This window comes from Typopeltis vanoorti, chromosome 26 (genome assembly GCF_054136105.1).
Source record: "Typopeltis vanoorti isolate ZY-2024b chromosome 26, IOZ_Tvanoo_1.0, whole genome shotgun sequence".
Taxonomy (NCBI): domain Eukaryota; kingdom Metazoa; phylum Arthropoda; class Arachnida; order Uropygi; family Thelyphonidae; genus Typopeltis; species Typopeltis vanoorti.
This window is the reverse complement of record NC_143574.1, coordinates 17,318,047-17,334,894: the sequence shown is the minus strand read 5'-3', so window position 1 is coordinate 17,334,894 and position 16,848 is coordinate 17,318,047. Positions and strand designations below refer to the sequence as shown.

The 16,848-nt window shown below is 35.3% G+C and overlaps 1 protein-coding gene and 1 non-coding gene across 2 annotated transcripts in view; one reads left to right on the top strand and one right to left on the bottom strand.

Moving 5' to 3' along the window:
• LOC150092367 (uncharacterized) overlaps positions 1-16,848 on the top strand; it is a 151,161-nt gene that overhangs the window by 52,876 nt on the left and 81,437 nt on the right. Inside the window, exons 4-5 of the mRNA XM_090414852.1 lie at positions 2,641-2,724; positions 16,356-16,523. Of these exons, the coding sequence (XP_090270978.1) occupies positions 2,641-2,724; positions 16,356-16,523 (252 nt within the window). The remainder of the gene's footprint in view (positions 1-2,640; positions 2,725-16,355; positions 16,524-16,848) is intronic.
• LOC150092368 (U2 spliceosomal RNA) lies at positions 10,922-11,118 on the bottom strand. The gene has a single exon (XR_016550590.1). It is a non-coding gene; the product is annotated as a U2 spliceosomal RNA (small nuclear RNA).

Genomic DNA, 16,848 nt, shown 5'->3' with positions numbered 1-16,848 from the left:
ATATGGCAAGACAGCTTAGACAACCTTAAATCGTTTGTAGATAAAATCAACTCAATACATAGCAAGATAAAATTCACTCTGGAAGTAGAAAACAACAACCAACTGCATTTTTTAGATATTTTGATAAAAAAACAACCTAACAGTGTCAAATTATCCATTTACAGAAAGCCTACAGATACTGGAAGATATCTTCACTATACTTCAAACCATCACAAGTCATACAAACTGAGTATTATCCACATGTTGAAACATAGAGCCAAAAAGTTTATATCAGAAGAGGAGGATACACAGAATGAACTCTCACTAATAGCCAACACATTATCACAAAATGGATACCCTCAAAACATCATCAAAAAATATCTATACAATGACAACCCCAGACAAGAAGAATCCCACCGTCAGCACGTTTCTACTGTAGTGATACCTTTCATCAAGTCAATTTCTTATCAAATAGCAAGAATACTAAGAGCCAACAACATCAGAGTGGTCTTCAAACCAACCACCAACATCAGACAAGTTTTAGGATCTCCAAAAGATAAAGTTCCGTTCTACAAATATCCAGGAGTATATTACATTCCCTGCTCCTGTGGTCTTGCCTACATTGGACAAACTTCACGAAATTTAGAAATTAGACAAAAAGAACATGTTGGTGATGTAAACCACAACAGAAGCATTTCTTCCGGCTTAGCACATCATTTCTGCACGTCTAACCACACGATAGATTGGCAAAACAGCTCCATGCCATATCTCGATGACGACTACAGGCATCGTGTATTTAAGGAAGCCACAATAGTACTAATAACCGGCGGAAACCTCAACAGAAATCAGGGTATAATTCTCAACAGTTCGTGGAAAAACTTGATCCTCTCTCTCAATCAATCTGAACTACAGCTAGCCAGTAATCACATTACAAGTCTACAACAAACACGCATGCGTGATAATGAATAAGAACAATAAGCCATCTTTGTCACGCGAAACGTGTAACCATAGATACTAGTTTGGTTTACAACGTTTTTTATGTTCCTTTTAATTTGCATTTACTTTCATATCTCCGTAATACCTTGAAAAAGCCAGACAGTTTGCTGGCGAAACTGGTAGGTTTTAATAAATGTTTATTTGTAAAATACTGGTCTGTATTAATAAAAGTGTATTTCTATGTCTACTCATGGTTTACCTCTTTTAAAACTTATGTGTATTTGTTCGATATTAAAAAAAAAAAAAATATGGATTTGTTATCAGGTGATCCAATACCAGTTGAAAGATGATGATCTGCACTAGGAGCAGTATAAAAAACAGGCTGTAGTGAGGAATGACAGGCTATAGTAAGAAATGCAAAAATGAAAAGCATTTAGACTTAGAGGCAAAGAGAAATCCAAGAGAATTTTTTTCGTTATATGGCATTTAAAAGGAAGAATAACCTTAGTGAATATAGACTGTAGGAAAATGTTCACCAATCTAAAAATAATAGTTAACTATTGAGTGATCACTTTAGTAAGGTATATATTCCAAACAGATTCATTAGATTTCTGGATGCTGGATTGAAGAATATGGATAGATAAGTTGGAAGTATTAAAGGTTCTGCACAACAATTTGAACACTGTGATGAGATTGGATTAGATATCAGCACAGGTACTGCAGAAGTGTGCAAGAGAATTAATAGTGTCGCTGATGTTCATGGGCCAGTTTATTGTCCTCCACCCTCCCTTTTTTTTTATGTGAACCCAACCCATGAAAGATTATATTTTAGTACAATGGATTAGTTCACGGTTTTTTCTATTTTTGTTTTATTTTATTTTATTTTTAATCCAGAAACCCTGCTCTTGAGAGAAAACATGGAACTTTTTTTCAAGCCGCTTCAGGTCTTTAATAAACGGGATGGTGGTCTCACACCAGGTAATGAAATTCATCTTCCATATAAAGACAATCACAAATATTAATGCCTGTAGTAGGAGTTGAACCTGCAACCTGTTTTCTAGAGAGAGATATGCTAATGATTTGGCAAAACATGGTATTGGATCACTTAATAATGAATTCAAATATATAAAAAAAAATTATTTTTATATTGATATTAAAAAAAATGTGGGTTTGTTATCAAGTGATCCAATACCAGTTGAATGATGATGATTTTCTTATGCAGTACTTCCTTTAAAGTTTTTTTTTTTTTTAATATCAAGCCTATGCACAAAAGGCAAGAGGTTGCAAAATAGTACATCAGTTGCAGCACAAACAAAATTCTTAATGAGTGGAGGGAGAACAATATAATTCTTTTATGCAAGGCTGTAGCTCGGACTGATGTGACCAGTTTCTTTAGCACAACTTCTTCAATGTGGTTGTTTGCCAGAATAGGTCTTATAAAACCCTGAAATGCATGATAATAATCAGTAAGAGGAGGAGACATGTGATATAAACATACACGATAATAAGGGGATCATACAGTACAAGTGACATTGTTCGTCTCATGGCAAGTAGAGAGAGAGAGAAAAAAAACAGAACTTGAAATCATCCATGTAAGCTGAATGAGGGTGTGAATTCTTGGACTCCCTGGAGGAGTCTACATAATAATTAATAATAATAATTAATGTGTGTGTGTATATATATGTATGTATGTATATATATATATATATATATCCTGTTTTTTAGATCTTTCTGCAGAAGCTAAGAATGTTATTCAAAGGATATATTATGTTTTGCTTACCCAAGCAGCCTGTACTGCTTGGGATAAAAGTAAGTGTGATTTCTTTTATATATAATTTTAATATATATCACATATAATACGTATAATCTACACAAACACACACAAATACACATGTATCTATAAAAAACACTACAAAACTATAAAATACATTAAACAACATAACTGGTGAAGTAACGTGCTTTATGTTGTTTAAATTTCACAGTTTTTTAATAGAGATACCAGTGATTATTCAACTTTGATTCAAGTATTCAGCTTTGATGGTCCATTGGCTATTTAGGTGAGATGCGCCAATTTTAAAGGAAAATTGTAGTGCTATTTACTGCAGAAATAAATGATGTAAAAAGAAAAAAAAAATTGAAAAGTGATATGAAAATGAGAATTACACTTTAGTTACTAACATGAAATTCAAATACTGATGATAACACATAGCACAATACAACAGACACCTACACTTAAAATATGTAGCTAATAACTGTTAACACGTGTAAAGAATAATAGAATTTATTAGCTCCTATATATATATATATATATATATATATATATATATATATATATATCCATTAGGAAAAGAAATAAGCCATTGGGAAAAAGAAAACCAGGACATCCTCTTAAAAGATTCAACGATGACTTCTAAGGCCAGAACAGACCATGCTAGGCCTAAATCCTTGATACATATGATGATAATATATATCTTCCTTGTTACAGAACATCCTCAGGAAGTGAAGAGATTGGTTGACAACATTCAAAACAGACACAAGTTACATATAGACATTTTACCTTAATTATCCAAACAATGACTGAGTAACAGTAAAATCTCATGAGAAGAATGAAACTGAATTTATTGAGCTGTTGTGAGACAACTTTCTCAAGAAGCATTGATAGGGCTACAAGGTCAAAGAGATTTGATTTGATTATAGTGTCACGGGGTGTTTCAATTAAAGATGTAACTATTCTGCCTCCAGTTGGGGACAGTGATCATGCAGCACTCACTTGGGAAGTGACTAAGTTTATGAATTTCCATTCAGGAAAGGTTACATGCTGAACTACAAAGCAGAAAATTATGACCAATTGAGAAGTATATTGAGTTCAATGCAATGGTATTGTTTAGTGGATGGGAAGAATTTTAAAATTACTTAAATGATACAATATCTGAATGTGTTTTAAGAGTTCGAAGAATAAATAGGATAGGAGTCAAATGGATGTGTAATCTTATCAGGTAAGAGATTCGTAAGAAAAGAATGATGTGGAAGGAACACTGTGTATATAAGGATGATGTCCATTGTGAAAATTATAAGCAGCAGGCCAGAAGAAAAACTATTGTGTGGAAAGCCTGAGTATGAAAAGAAACTGGCTCTGCAAGCTAAAGATAACCCCAAAAAATTCTGTCGATATTCTGCAAGTAAAAAAAGAATGAATATGAAAGAAAAACTCTACTGAATGCAAATGGTGTGAGGTTGTTCAACTAATGAGTGTGCATTTTGCTGAAAGCTATCTAACTAGTGTATACAACATTGAGCTCACTGCTACCTCTTCACTGGATGAAGAAACTCAGGTATATGAGGAGAATGCATTAGAGCTGTTGCCAAACTGAATAAGAATTCGACAATAGGGACTGATGAGATATCAGCACAGGTGCTAGAAGAGTGTTCAGCTGAACTGGCTATTCCTTTAATGAAGCTATATACTGTATTTTTCCATGTATAAGATGATACTTTTTTCTAAAATTTTTAGACCAAAAATTGGGGTTTGTCTTATACATGGGGAGAGGTAACCAATTGAGAGACCCATAGTTGCCCTGGCTAAACTTCCGGTACCTTGTCTCCACGAATAGACTTCCAGCAATCACTAGCCTTTGTTAACTCTGTCAATTGATACCATTATGATTAATGGCTGATTTTGAATAAACCAATCAGAACTCTGAAAGCATTCATTGGCAGGGTAAGTTAATGCAAGAAATGTGAAATCAGCAGTGCCATGGATGGAAGATGACACACACACACACATATATATATATATATATATATATATATATATCTTCTGCCTTCTAAGGCACTTTGTACTGTATCAATCCACCTATATCTTGGTCTTCCTCTGGATCGTTTTCCTGCCAACCTGGCAGAGAACACTTGTTTGGCTAATCTTTCCTTGCCCATTCTGTTTAAGTGATCATACCACCTGAGATTAGCTCTGCTAACGCATTCCTGGATGCTGACAATGTCAAATTCTTTCCTAATATCCTCATTTTTAATATGATATTGCCATTGATGCCATCTGTTCACACCCACTAATCTTTCTCAGGACTCTAATATCTGCAGTCTGTAGTCTTTGGGCAAGTGTTTTACTTCTGACCCAGCTCTCAGATCCATAAGTTAAAATTGGTTTGAAATTAGTCAAAAGAGAAAGTAGTCAAAACACTAAATTAGCTATACAGCTAATTTAGTGTTTTGACTAATTTCTCTCTTATTCCATATAAATTTATTCAGTTGACTTCCTACCATACCAGCTTTGTTGATTCTGTTGTCTATTTCCATATTTAATTTACCATCTTCACTAAAAATCGTGCCTAAGTAGCTGAAATGTTTTACTTGTTCCTAAGGTTCTCCATTCACAACGCAGTTGACATTTACAATGATTCTGCCTATTTTCATTGTCTTTGTCTTTTTATTGCTGACCTTCATACCATATCTATTACAACAGTTATTCAATTTAGTCAGGAAATCTTGCAGACTTGTCGCGGATTTATTTAGAAATATAACATCGTTATACTTCGAAATAAACGGATTTATTTAGAAGTATAACATCGTCCGCATAAAGCAAAGAGCTGATATTAACATCTCCAATTTTGATATCATGTTTAATACCACTAAAGTGATGACAAGGAACCATCCCTGGAAGTTATGAAAGGAAACTGTGAGCAAGAGGGTGAGATGGTTTCTTTGCATGGAGGGTGGTTGAACCATGGAATGCATTGCCTGATAGTGGTGAGAGCGGGAACAGTCAATGATTTTAAGGAGTGGTATGATAGACTTTGTGTTTCCTATGAGGGACCTCCCACAATGAGTCTTGATAGACTTGTGTTTCCTAGGAAGGTCCTCCCGCGATGAGTCTTTTGACTCCTTGGAGGCCTAAATAATAATAATAATATAGACAGTGACTCAAAAGACAGCAGTGATGCAGTAGAGGTTGAAGAAAGTGATATGTTTGGAACTCATACTGATGAAGAAAATGATATGCCTGGAACTCAGAGTGATGCATAATTTCTTAGTATGTATCTTAAAAACATTACCTAATTACTAAATGTACTTTTTCCATGTTTTCTGTCCAGTTTGGATTTCGTTGATATCATGTTGATATCTCAGGATACCTATCATCATACTAGGATACCTATATCATCATACTACCTATCATCACTAGGATACCTATCATCATACTAGCATGATGATAGGTATCCTAGTGGTGGGGCTGCCATCTTAAGGCAACTAGGCTTGCGTTTTTTTAGTAGATAGTGGAAACTACAGATTGAGAGGAAAGAGTCATCCCCTCACCCTCGAATTGCTCTAATAGCACTGGGGGGGGGGGGGGGGAGTAAGAAGTAAGAGAGAGTAGGAAAGAAGAGTAGAAGACCAGTCTACATATATGATATATACAGTGACCATATTTTTTTGGAGAAAAGGAAAAGGATAAATAAAGAATTTCAGTTTCTTTGTGTTTTTTTGGTGTCTATAAATGCTGTTTAATTGCTAATCTGCCACTATTCACAATATTAAAATTTGCCAGACATTTATTACATTTGACGTCATTATTCGTTATTCCTCTTAATTTAAGAAAATTCTTCCTCCAATGTTTTGTTGAAAATACATTTTCTTTTGGGTGCCATGACAATGATTCTATAAAATAATAATTAATATGTAATAACGAAACCAATATTAAGCTGTACCTGCTCGAACACACACAATACGCTTCTATACTACACGCACAGTCAAGTACAATATGTACACATGCACATCAACGACGCAGCCATATATGCCTTGCCACTAGCGAGTGCCAGTGAAATGACAGTTTCATGTTTCTATGGGCTATGTGCTACACGCCAATATTCAATTTACTATTTCAATTCACAAAATAAAGGACAAAATGGCCATTTTAGTAAAAAATAAATCTAAAGGACAGATCAGTGAAATAAAGGGCTGTCCTCTTAAATAAAGGATATATCATCACCATAATGATATACCAAGTGTATATTGTTGGAAGTAAGATCAGTCTATCTCGGTTTGCCATGCCCGTACTCACCAATGTGAGCCCCCGAGAGCAGTGCCCACATTATTATATAGCAGTAAAATTTGGGCAATAAACAAACAAAATAAACTTAGAATAAAAACAAGTGAAATGAGATTTATGAGAAGAACTGCAAAATATACATTATTAGACCAAACAAGGAATGAAGACATTTTAAAAGAACTAAAAACAAAATCAATAGGAAAAAAAACTAAACAATTATAAACAAAAATGGATAGAACATGTAAACTGAATGGCCAACACCCAATATCCTAAACAAATACTAAAATATAAGCCAACTGAAAAGAGATGGCAGGATAGATCTCAAAAAAGGATGTTGGATGGATAATGAGACCGAATTGTTAATAGAAAGAGATTTATTTTTATTTAAAGTGATCTCTGTTCAACAATTTTTTTTTTATTTCCAAGTGTACCTATATTTATTTATTGCACAAGGGCTCATTCCGATTGGTGCAATGACTTCTTTTTTACTATTTCTTTCAGAATCCAAAAAAAATCACTGACTCAAGACCAAATTACAAAATAAACACATTTAATAAAACACAAACAATATTACATAACTATAACTAACTACAGAATTAATTGGATCCAAGGCCTTTTTAAAAATAAACTTACACTTAAGACTAAACTAAACACTTTGTTTTCACAATGACAAAATGTTCATGGGCAGTTTCTTTCTCTGTTAAGGCCTGTTTCCGGAGATATATGACTTTATTCTTAATTTTCATAGGATCCTTCTCATCACTCATGTAGCACACATTAATTCTTCCTAACTCAATTCCGTCTCTTTTTAGTAGAAATAATGGTTAGTCCGGCATCCTTAATCTTCCTAATCAGAGTTTTCTCGAACATTCCTTTAGAACGTAAATAGCAATTTCTTCTTTTATTCACGAATGCTTATTGACGGTCTTAACTCTTCCACTTAAAATTCACAGTTCTATGATTCCCTTTTCAGAATCTACTACTAACTTTCCAATTAGCGTTTCCTCAAATATTTGTTTTAAAACATCTATAGCAATATTTTCTTTTATTTATCAATACTTATTCCACTTTGAAACTTCATAGTTCCACGATTCCTTTTTCGGAATATACTATTAATTTTCCTCTGACTATGACATAAAAAAAAACTTAAGTTCCTTTGAATCAAAATATCTGTCGGCCTGTGTTCTAATTTTCTCTCCGAACACTCTTCTTGTTTACTCTCCGTTACTCTTATACTGAACGCTGTTCTTGTCTGCTGTCAATCACACATCAAACTTCTTGGCGAGCATTCGCACTCCATAAAAGTGGCAAGCAAGAAACTAGGTATAATGGCTAGGTAGAATGTCTTCAAAAAACACACCACTTAATATTTTAAACTACAATAAAATTGTTTTAAGTAATACAAATATCAAATCCTGTAACTACATCAATGTTTTAACTTCTTTACATTTCATTTTGACAAAACAATTTCAATAACGGGTACATTGCAAGTGCCGACAATGCGTGTTATGAAACTAAAACTAAACATATTAACATAAACAATACGTAAAAATATTCAGAATTTTAAATTATGATTATTTTTGCAGCCAACACCCAATATCCTAAACAAATACTAAAATATAAGCCAACTGAAAAGAGAAGGTAGGATAGATCTCAAAAAAGGATATTGGATGAATAATGAGACCAGAACAGACCAGTATGATTTATACCCATATGTTTAAAATATTGATTTCTTAATTTTGGGTTTGAAAAAGTAGGGTTCGTCTTATACACGGGAAAATACAGGAATTTGAGTCTCAGAACAGGGATGATTCTGCAGCAGCGGAAAGAATCTATGGTAATTCCATTGCCCAAGGGTGATCTACTTTTTGATCTACTGTGAGCAAGTCGGCACCCATCTTGCGCAAAGCTTTTTCATATGCAGTTCTTCATGCAAAATATATCTTACACGTTCGTTTGAAATGCCTATAGTCTCAGCAATTTCACGCACCTTGACTCGCCGGTCATCCAATACCGTATCAATGACTTCTAGTGTTGTTACACTTTTTGGACGTCCTTCATGTGGATCATCTTCAAGGCTGGTACAGCCAAGTTTAAACTTGGGTCCATTTCTTAATTGTCGAAAAACAAAGGAGAAGAGTACCCATAAACTTTTATGAACTTTGAATGAATTTCTTTTGGCTTTAAACCTTCTTTTACAAAGAATTTTATAACTGCATGATACTCAGTTTTATCCATTTCAAGGGATACAGACAACACTTTTGCTTCAGACAGCTGTATAAAACAAACTACTTGATAGAATGACCTGCAATTTTACATGGATGCCTATGGCAGATGTACCAACTTAGGAAAAAAAATTGTGCCAATAGTGTTGCCATCTATGGTCAAGGCCGAGAACTTTTCAGACCACCTTCGTATCTCACCCTTTTTTGTTTCAGTCACCCCTATTATGTCAATCTGTTACTTATCCAATTCCTCAGCTAGCTCCATTTCTTTGCCATTCAGACTTCTTATGTTGATAGTACTGATCTTGAACTCTGGTGTTTTTAATAGCATTTTTAATGGTGTAGTGTAAACAAGTTGAAATTCGTATTGTTTTATTCATTTTGTGTAACTACAAAATGGATACATCTCCAAGATAGCATTCAAAAATATGTATTCTTTCTCATCCATGACTCAAAGACAAATTGCCAATGAATGTGGTGTTGGTTTTGGTACTGTTAATGTGAATTTAAAGAGGTTTATGGAGACAGGTACCTTTATTCCTGACAGAAAAGGAAAATGTGAGTGAAAAAGGAAAACTTACTCAAGATCATTTACCAGTTAGACAAAGCAAAATGAATCCAAGATTGCCTGCTGTAGACTAAAATAGAGACTTGGCAGCTGGTGGGATTAATATTTCCGACATGACAGTTCGTTAAAGATTGTTGAAAGGTCCTCCTCACAGACCAAAAAAGAAACAACTGCTGAAGAAGGCTGTGCAGAAAAAAGAAGCTTCTGTGTGTAAAAGGGTACAAAAATTGGACTGTTGGGAATTGAAACAAGGTCATATCCTCAGATTAGAGCCATTTCTTTGTCCAAGGAGAGTGAATACTCTATGTTCACAAATCAGCAGCTGAGAAGACTTCTTCCCACCTTCAACAAGCTTCTAAACACCCAGCTAAAAAGATGTTCTGGGGTGTTTTACACATGATAGTTTAGCATCACTTGTGCCTGTTGATGGTATGATAAAAAATGACCAATACATAAAAAATATTGGAGAAAAGAGGGGTCCCACAGATCCAGAAAGACAAAGAACTCATCTTCCAACAGGATCTTGTTCCATGCCACACTTAAAAAAAAGTGAAAGAGTTCCTCAAAAATCACAACATTTAATTGCTTCAGTGGTCAGGTAACTCTCTTGACATTAACCCTATAGAAAATCTGTGGGCGCCACAGTGAAAAAGAGACTTGGAAAAATAATTGTGATACAAAAGATAACTTAATATAATCTATTGTAATAGTATGATTTCTAGATGCAGAAATAAGAAAAATGTGTCCTATGTTGGTAGAGTCCACACCTAAGCAAATTAATGAACTTATTAAGAACAGGGGAGCACATAAATTATTAGGTAAAGTTAGATTTTAATTTTTGTACTTATTTTCTTCCAAAATTAAAATTTTTCTTTAAAATGTGAATGTTTGGATTAATTTGTTTGCTACTGTATACATGAAACTGTTCCATAGCATCTTTTTGCTTACTAATTGATATTTGAATAAATGCTGATATGCCAATTATCTCTTAAGCTTATTTGTTTTACATAATCAAAATTTTTAAGTGACATTATCTTATACTTTTTTCCCCCCAGGTTGAAGAAGGTCCAAAGTATATTTTAGACATCTGTCCAGAAGCTGGATTATCTGCACAAAAATATAGATGTGTGTGCATGTGTGTTTCATTTCTTCCCAATGGAGATAGCTGACCCTTGAGGTAGTTCAGTACCAGACAACTCAGAGCAAAGGTGGAGTAAGCTACACACACTTTTGTACCGTCCAGAAATTAGTTTAATATCTTGTGTGCCAATGAGTGTTATATCTGATATTAAACTGATAAGAACAGATGCCACACTTTTTGCATCTCATCCTCTTGGCTAATATAAGGGTATAGTATCTGTTTTTATCAGTTCAATATCCCACAAGATATTAAACTCATTTCTGGAAGGATGCTTGGAGCCTGCTCAAGCATCCTTCCAGAATTTTAGCCCTGAGTTACCTGGTATTTTACAACCTTTTTAATGTTTGTGAACAGCTGAGCTAAGTGGTAGAGGCTCACAGAGTTTGAATTTTGTCTGTCACTGAACCATATTTTGACAGTAATCCACAAAGCATTTGGTGCCTTATTTGTGGAATGTTGAACACTGTTACTTTTGTGGGGGCAAACATGATTGGTCAGACATTCACATGGTATGCACCAAGTTTACTCCTTTTTCAATTAATCTCTCAGACCACAATGCATTCATAAAATACATTTGCACACTTCCAGCAACTCTTGAAATGTGGGTTATATTTTTTTGGTGAGATATGCTGCACCACTGTGTCTAGGTATTTCTCTAATGGGGCATTTTTGATTGCAAAGATGATTATTCCATTGTCTTAGGAAACTCAGTTGGTAAGTTGTGCATTTGTATGTATGGTAGCTGTTCCAGTAGTAGGAATTTGTGTGGAGGTATTAGCTACAATATTGGCATAGGAGAAAGAGAGAATACTGACATTTGTCAGTTGCTTTCGGTGGAGCTGAGACATGTCTTTTCTTAGTTTCATGTGACCTTGGACTCTGCAGAGCCAGGGCTGGTGATGATTCATCACTGCTGCTGGTGGGCATGACTACAAGCAACATAGAGTTGAAGGCTATCTTAGATCTAAATACATTCCTTTGCTGACAAAGGAAATTTTTGAAAAATGTCTAATAACTTTTGAGGGTTATGCATAAGGTAAGAAATAACTTTAACTGTGTGATAGATCTTAAGATAATGATTCTTTTAATATATTTAATTCTAACTGACCTTAAAAACCACATTAAATTAAGGTTTATGGAGGAGCGACCTGATGCATATCCATCTCCTTTGGCTACTGCACAAAATATATATATATATATATATATATATATATATAGATAGATAGATAGAGCCCATAAAAAAAAATCTCTCTAGTTGAAGCTAATAGCAATGGCTTCCCACCCAATATGACAACATCTGTTATTAAGCTTATTTCAAAGAAAGGATTTGCTAAAAAATTAGGAAAGTAGAAACCCATGTCCATCATAGACACCAGCTGTAAAATAATATCAAAAGCCATTGCCAACAAACTTGAACCCAAACTGAATGAAATAATAGATAGGCACCAGAGTATTTTCTATCCCTGGATAATCTATTCACAAAAACCTACACCTCATAAGGGATATGATAAGCATAGCTAACAACAACAATAACAACAGTGAAACAATGGGTCTTGTAACACTAGATCAAGAAAAGAATTTTGACTGCATTGAGCATCACTACCTATTCAACTGCTTGAAAGCCTTTGTCTTGGGCTCAGGCACATCATTCAATCCATTAATATGTTATATGCAAAAGCACACTTGCATGAAAATAAACAATAGGCTCACCTTATCTGTAGCATACAGTAGAGGTATTAAACAAGCCCACTCACTTTCCTGTCCTCTACACAATTGCCATAGAGCCCTTTTTTTGTGTAGAGTAAGTATGCTGCTTAGGGCATCCCATCCTAAACTTTCTTACTAAGCCATAACCCTGACAGTATATCCTGCAAAGAAGACAATTTCTATAACATACAAACAGTATACCAAGCAGTCACAGGAGCTAAGCTAAACACACACAAAACCCCAGGACTGTGGTGTGTGGCAAATGGAAAAACCTAACTGATTCCCCATTGTCTGGTCACTGGTCCACAGAGGGGAAACAAATACCTGGGAATTTACCTAGGAAACATGCCCTCTTATTTGGATAAGAACTTGAATACACTCATTAAACATTTCAAGCAAGTACTAGGAAAGTGGCCTCATATTGCTTCCCACTTTCCAAGCAAGTACTAGGAAAGTGGGCAGCAATATGAGCCTCTGCCTCCACAAGAGGGAGAACAATAATAGTTAATCAAATAGCTACCAGTGTCCTTTGGCATGCACTAAAGATTCTCATGCCACCAGTGCAATTCATCAAACAAATACAGTCAACCATCAATTGATTCATGTGGAACCAAACAAACTGGCTTTCCCAAGCTAAGTACTTCTCTTAAAGAAGGAGGGCAAAATTTGACTGCCATTGACCACAAGGTAACAACGTTCCATACTCACTTTTTCCTTAATACCCTACAACAGGAAATGGCACAAAAATACATCACTGAATATATTTTCAGTTCTGCCATTAGAGGTCTCTCTTTATCCACACCCTTAAGAATGACAAGAGCACACATGCCAGTGAGCTTAACAAATTTCTACAAAGATTCCCTTCGAAGATGGAAGAAGTTAAACCTCCAGCACACAGTGAAGACAGCATCCCTTCCTGAAATCTAATGGAACCCATCTTTCACAACATGGTTGTAAGGAACCCTATCACTCAAAGAGAGAGATTTTTTTCCTCCATGGAGCTGACGAAGCATGAGGGTCTTGGGTGATATTCTTTCTACAAGCTTTACCTGGCACTTTTCAGAATCACTCACAAACTTGGAATACAAGAATCAGGCCGAACATATACACACTGTGAAATCTGCTTTCAAGCTGCTATGCCTGATAGCATAATGGAAGCAGGGTTCAGTCCTCTTGATGCATATGATCCGGCAGCATATAAAAATGAAAACCAACAATGCATGAGAGAAACTTACACTTTTGCAATATAAACAAAATCTACGGCATTCTAATACAACAGTCCAACCAAAGCACATCATTGGAAAATCCTGCATCATCCCACCAAACACTATTTCACCAGGACCTACCATATTACACAAGAACTAACACACCTGATGCAGATATTCAGTATAGAATCTAGCACAATGCACTCCCACTCAAACTATATTACGGAAATTCAACCCGGATGTTTCAGATAATTGTCTGCTCTGCTACTGAGCAGGAACATTCTAGCATATCTACTTAGAATGCCCCATCCACACCCAATTAATCCATTCATCTCTGGAAACGGCAGCCTTAACCTGCAGTTGTCTTCATATAGAAGAGGAATATCTCACTCTTATCCATGCAGAGTCAAAAAACCATCCAATCTGCAGCATTGCCTATTCATCACTGAAGCCTGAAGCACTAATATACAGTTTCTATCTTTGACACGCAAGACCAGACAGCACAACAATCAGCATCAAGTACTGATAAAGAAACTGTACATTTGGAAGAACCTCTGCCTTCATCATCGACAAGCAATCCTAATGAAAAGGAAGTTGGCAACAGACTTACAACAAAACCAAATAAGTGAAATAATTAACAAGAGCAAGAAAACAATAATACAACAAAAGCAGGAAAACGCTACCCAAATAACAGATGAACCATCATGGTTGCACTAGAGATCTCCTGCCTCCAAGCATTCTAGAACCCTCAACAACTTGCAGGAGGGGGGGATAAGGAGATCAATCCTCCCAAGTCCTCAGGTGACAAAGAAGAAACTACAAATTCAGATTTCCTCACACTGAAGGCCCACTAACAGCTCAGCAGCTTTAGAGCTTCCTTAAAAGAGTTCGAGGCTCATTACAAAAATTGCTCACAGCTTATGACTACATTGCCAGCATCAGTGGTGGAAACACTCTAGATAGACATGCCTGACTGTTCCAAACCGGAACAGTCAGGTATGTCTAGCAGTAACATTTTTTCCCTCCTTAGGGGAGGATGATGTTACTGCTAGACATACCTGACTGTTCAGGTATGTCTAGCAGTAACACTATTCCAGTAAGTCATAATTCCAGTAAGTCAATTACTGTTCATGATTCCAGTCAGAACAGAGATTGTTGGCTCTGTTAGTGGTTTTGTAATACCATATTCACCACTCTACTTCTCACAGTCTTCTACCTCTTCATATCTAACAACCCCCTACACCACCAAATCATTTATTTACACTTACAAATTATTCATTCTGATTCATACAGTCATCTCCTTTGCTCTGCCTCTATTTTCCAGCATCAGTCATTTCTCTTATTGTCTCTCTTCAAAAACACTCATTCATCACCTGTTTCATTATCAATATCCTTTAAATGGAATCCAGCACAACACTGAACTATCTTTTCCATTTCACCATCCAGTCTACTGCCATTATTCAAGTTTAGCTTCTTTTCCACATTTTCTCCACTATGCTGCTATCTTTTCTTTCATCTCTAACTTACTCTATCTCACTGTAAATCCACTTTTAATTTTTTTTCTTCTCTAATCATTTCTGTCCTAACATTCCTCTCATTATACTCATCATCTAATAGTAACTCCACAAACATTGCTAACTGATCCTTCTAATTTTCCTTTCTCTTGCACTGCTTTTCTTACTACAAGTGTTTTCAGCATCTCCCTTTTTCGTTCATATTCCTTACTGCTGTCATATTTATTCATACTCACTCACGCACTCTTATCTCATTTGTATCAGTTACAAATTGATATCACTTTTGCTTACTTTTTTATCCTTTTTTATTATTATTTTTGCTAATTTAATTTTTAAATTAGTAAAAATTTAAAAATTAATCCTCCTTCTTCCTCTCTTCTCTCTCTCTCTCTCTCTCTCTCTCTCTCTCCACAGTATATTCCCATTCACACACAAAAAAAATAAAAAATAAAAAATCTCCCTTCTCGGGAATCAAACCCTGGTATCCTGTGTGACAAGCAGTGATCATACTACCAAGGAGTGACTGAAAAATAAAAAAGTCCATGTGGTTAGCCTAGTGGCTTTGCGCTTCGCAACCATATGCCTGGGGAAGGAGTGTCCTGGGTTCGATTCCCATCGCCGACGTGAGGAGCTTAAGGATCTTCCTCAGCCATAGCCAAGTTAGCCAGTCTTGGGCGTGAACAGTAGGGTTTCCCCCCTAGTTTATCTGGGGTTTTTCATCCCGCAAGCAGGCAAACCGGCCCTGTGAATACACACGGATCTGCAGTTTCCTCCCTTTTCTCCCCCATCCCTATTGGGGCGAGTTGAGCCCCAATAGGGATGGGGGAGAAAAGGGAGGAAACTCCATATGAATAAATAAATAAATAAACTGAAAAAAAAACATCATTCAACGTGCAGGGTGATCATTTAAGTTTTCATTCTCTACTCTTTTTTTTTACTTTATAGAAATAAATAAATTTCTAAAGTTATTTATTCATCTCATATTATATAACATAAAGTTTTTTTTTTTTTAAATAAAACAGAATTCTGCATAGCTATAGCATCTACTTTGTCTCCAAAATGTCCTGCTGTACCTGTAGTGGAGGGAGCAGGTACAAATCCAGGAAATCTCATGTGCACATCATTAGAACCTTTAATAGGTTGCCTGGGTGCCCTTGTTTTCAGTGATGAGCTTCAGCTGGCTACAATTAGTAAGAAAAGATTGAAACTTTCCTTTCTCTTTTTTTAACTCCACATATTACAAAAATCCAGTTAATTCATAATTAGAATTTTGTATATAAAATATACAGAAAGAATTTAGTTAGAAAATTTTTCTATATAAATTATTTTATTCTGTGTACAAATACAGGACTTATCTTCAAAAGTTGAAACAGGTCTACATATAGAACCAGAAGTTTCTTTTTTCCATAAATCAGCATAGCTAAATTAGATAAAAATTTTCATTTTGCAACTATAGAGAAAACAACCAAGAGTTTTCACATATATATATATCACACACAGGGTGATCAAAATTAA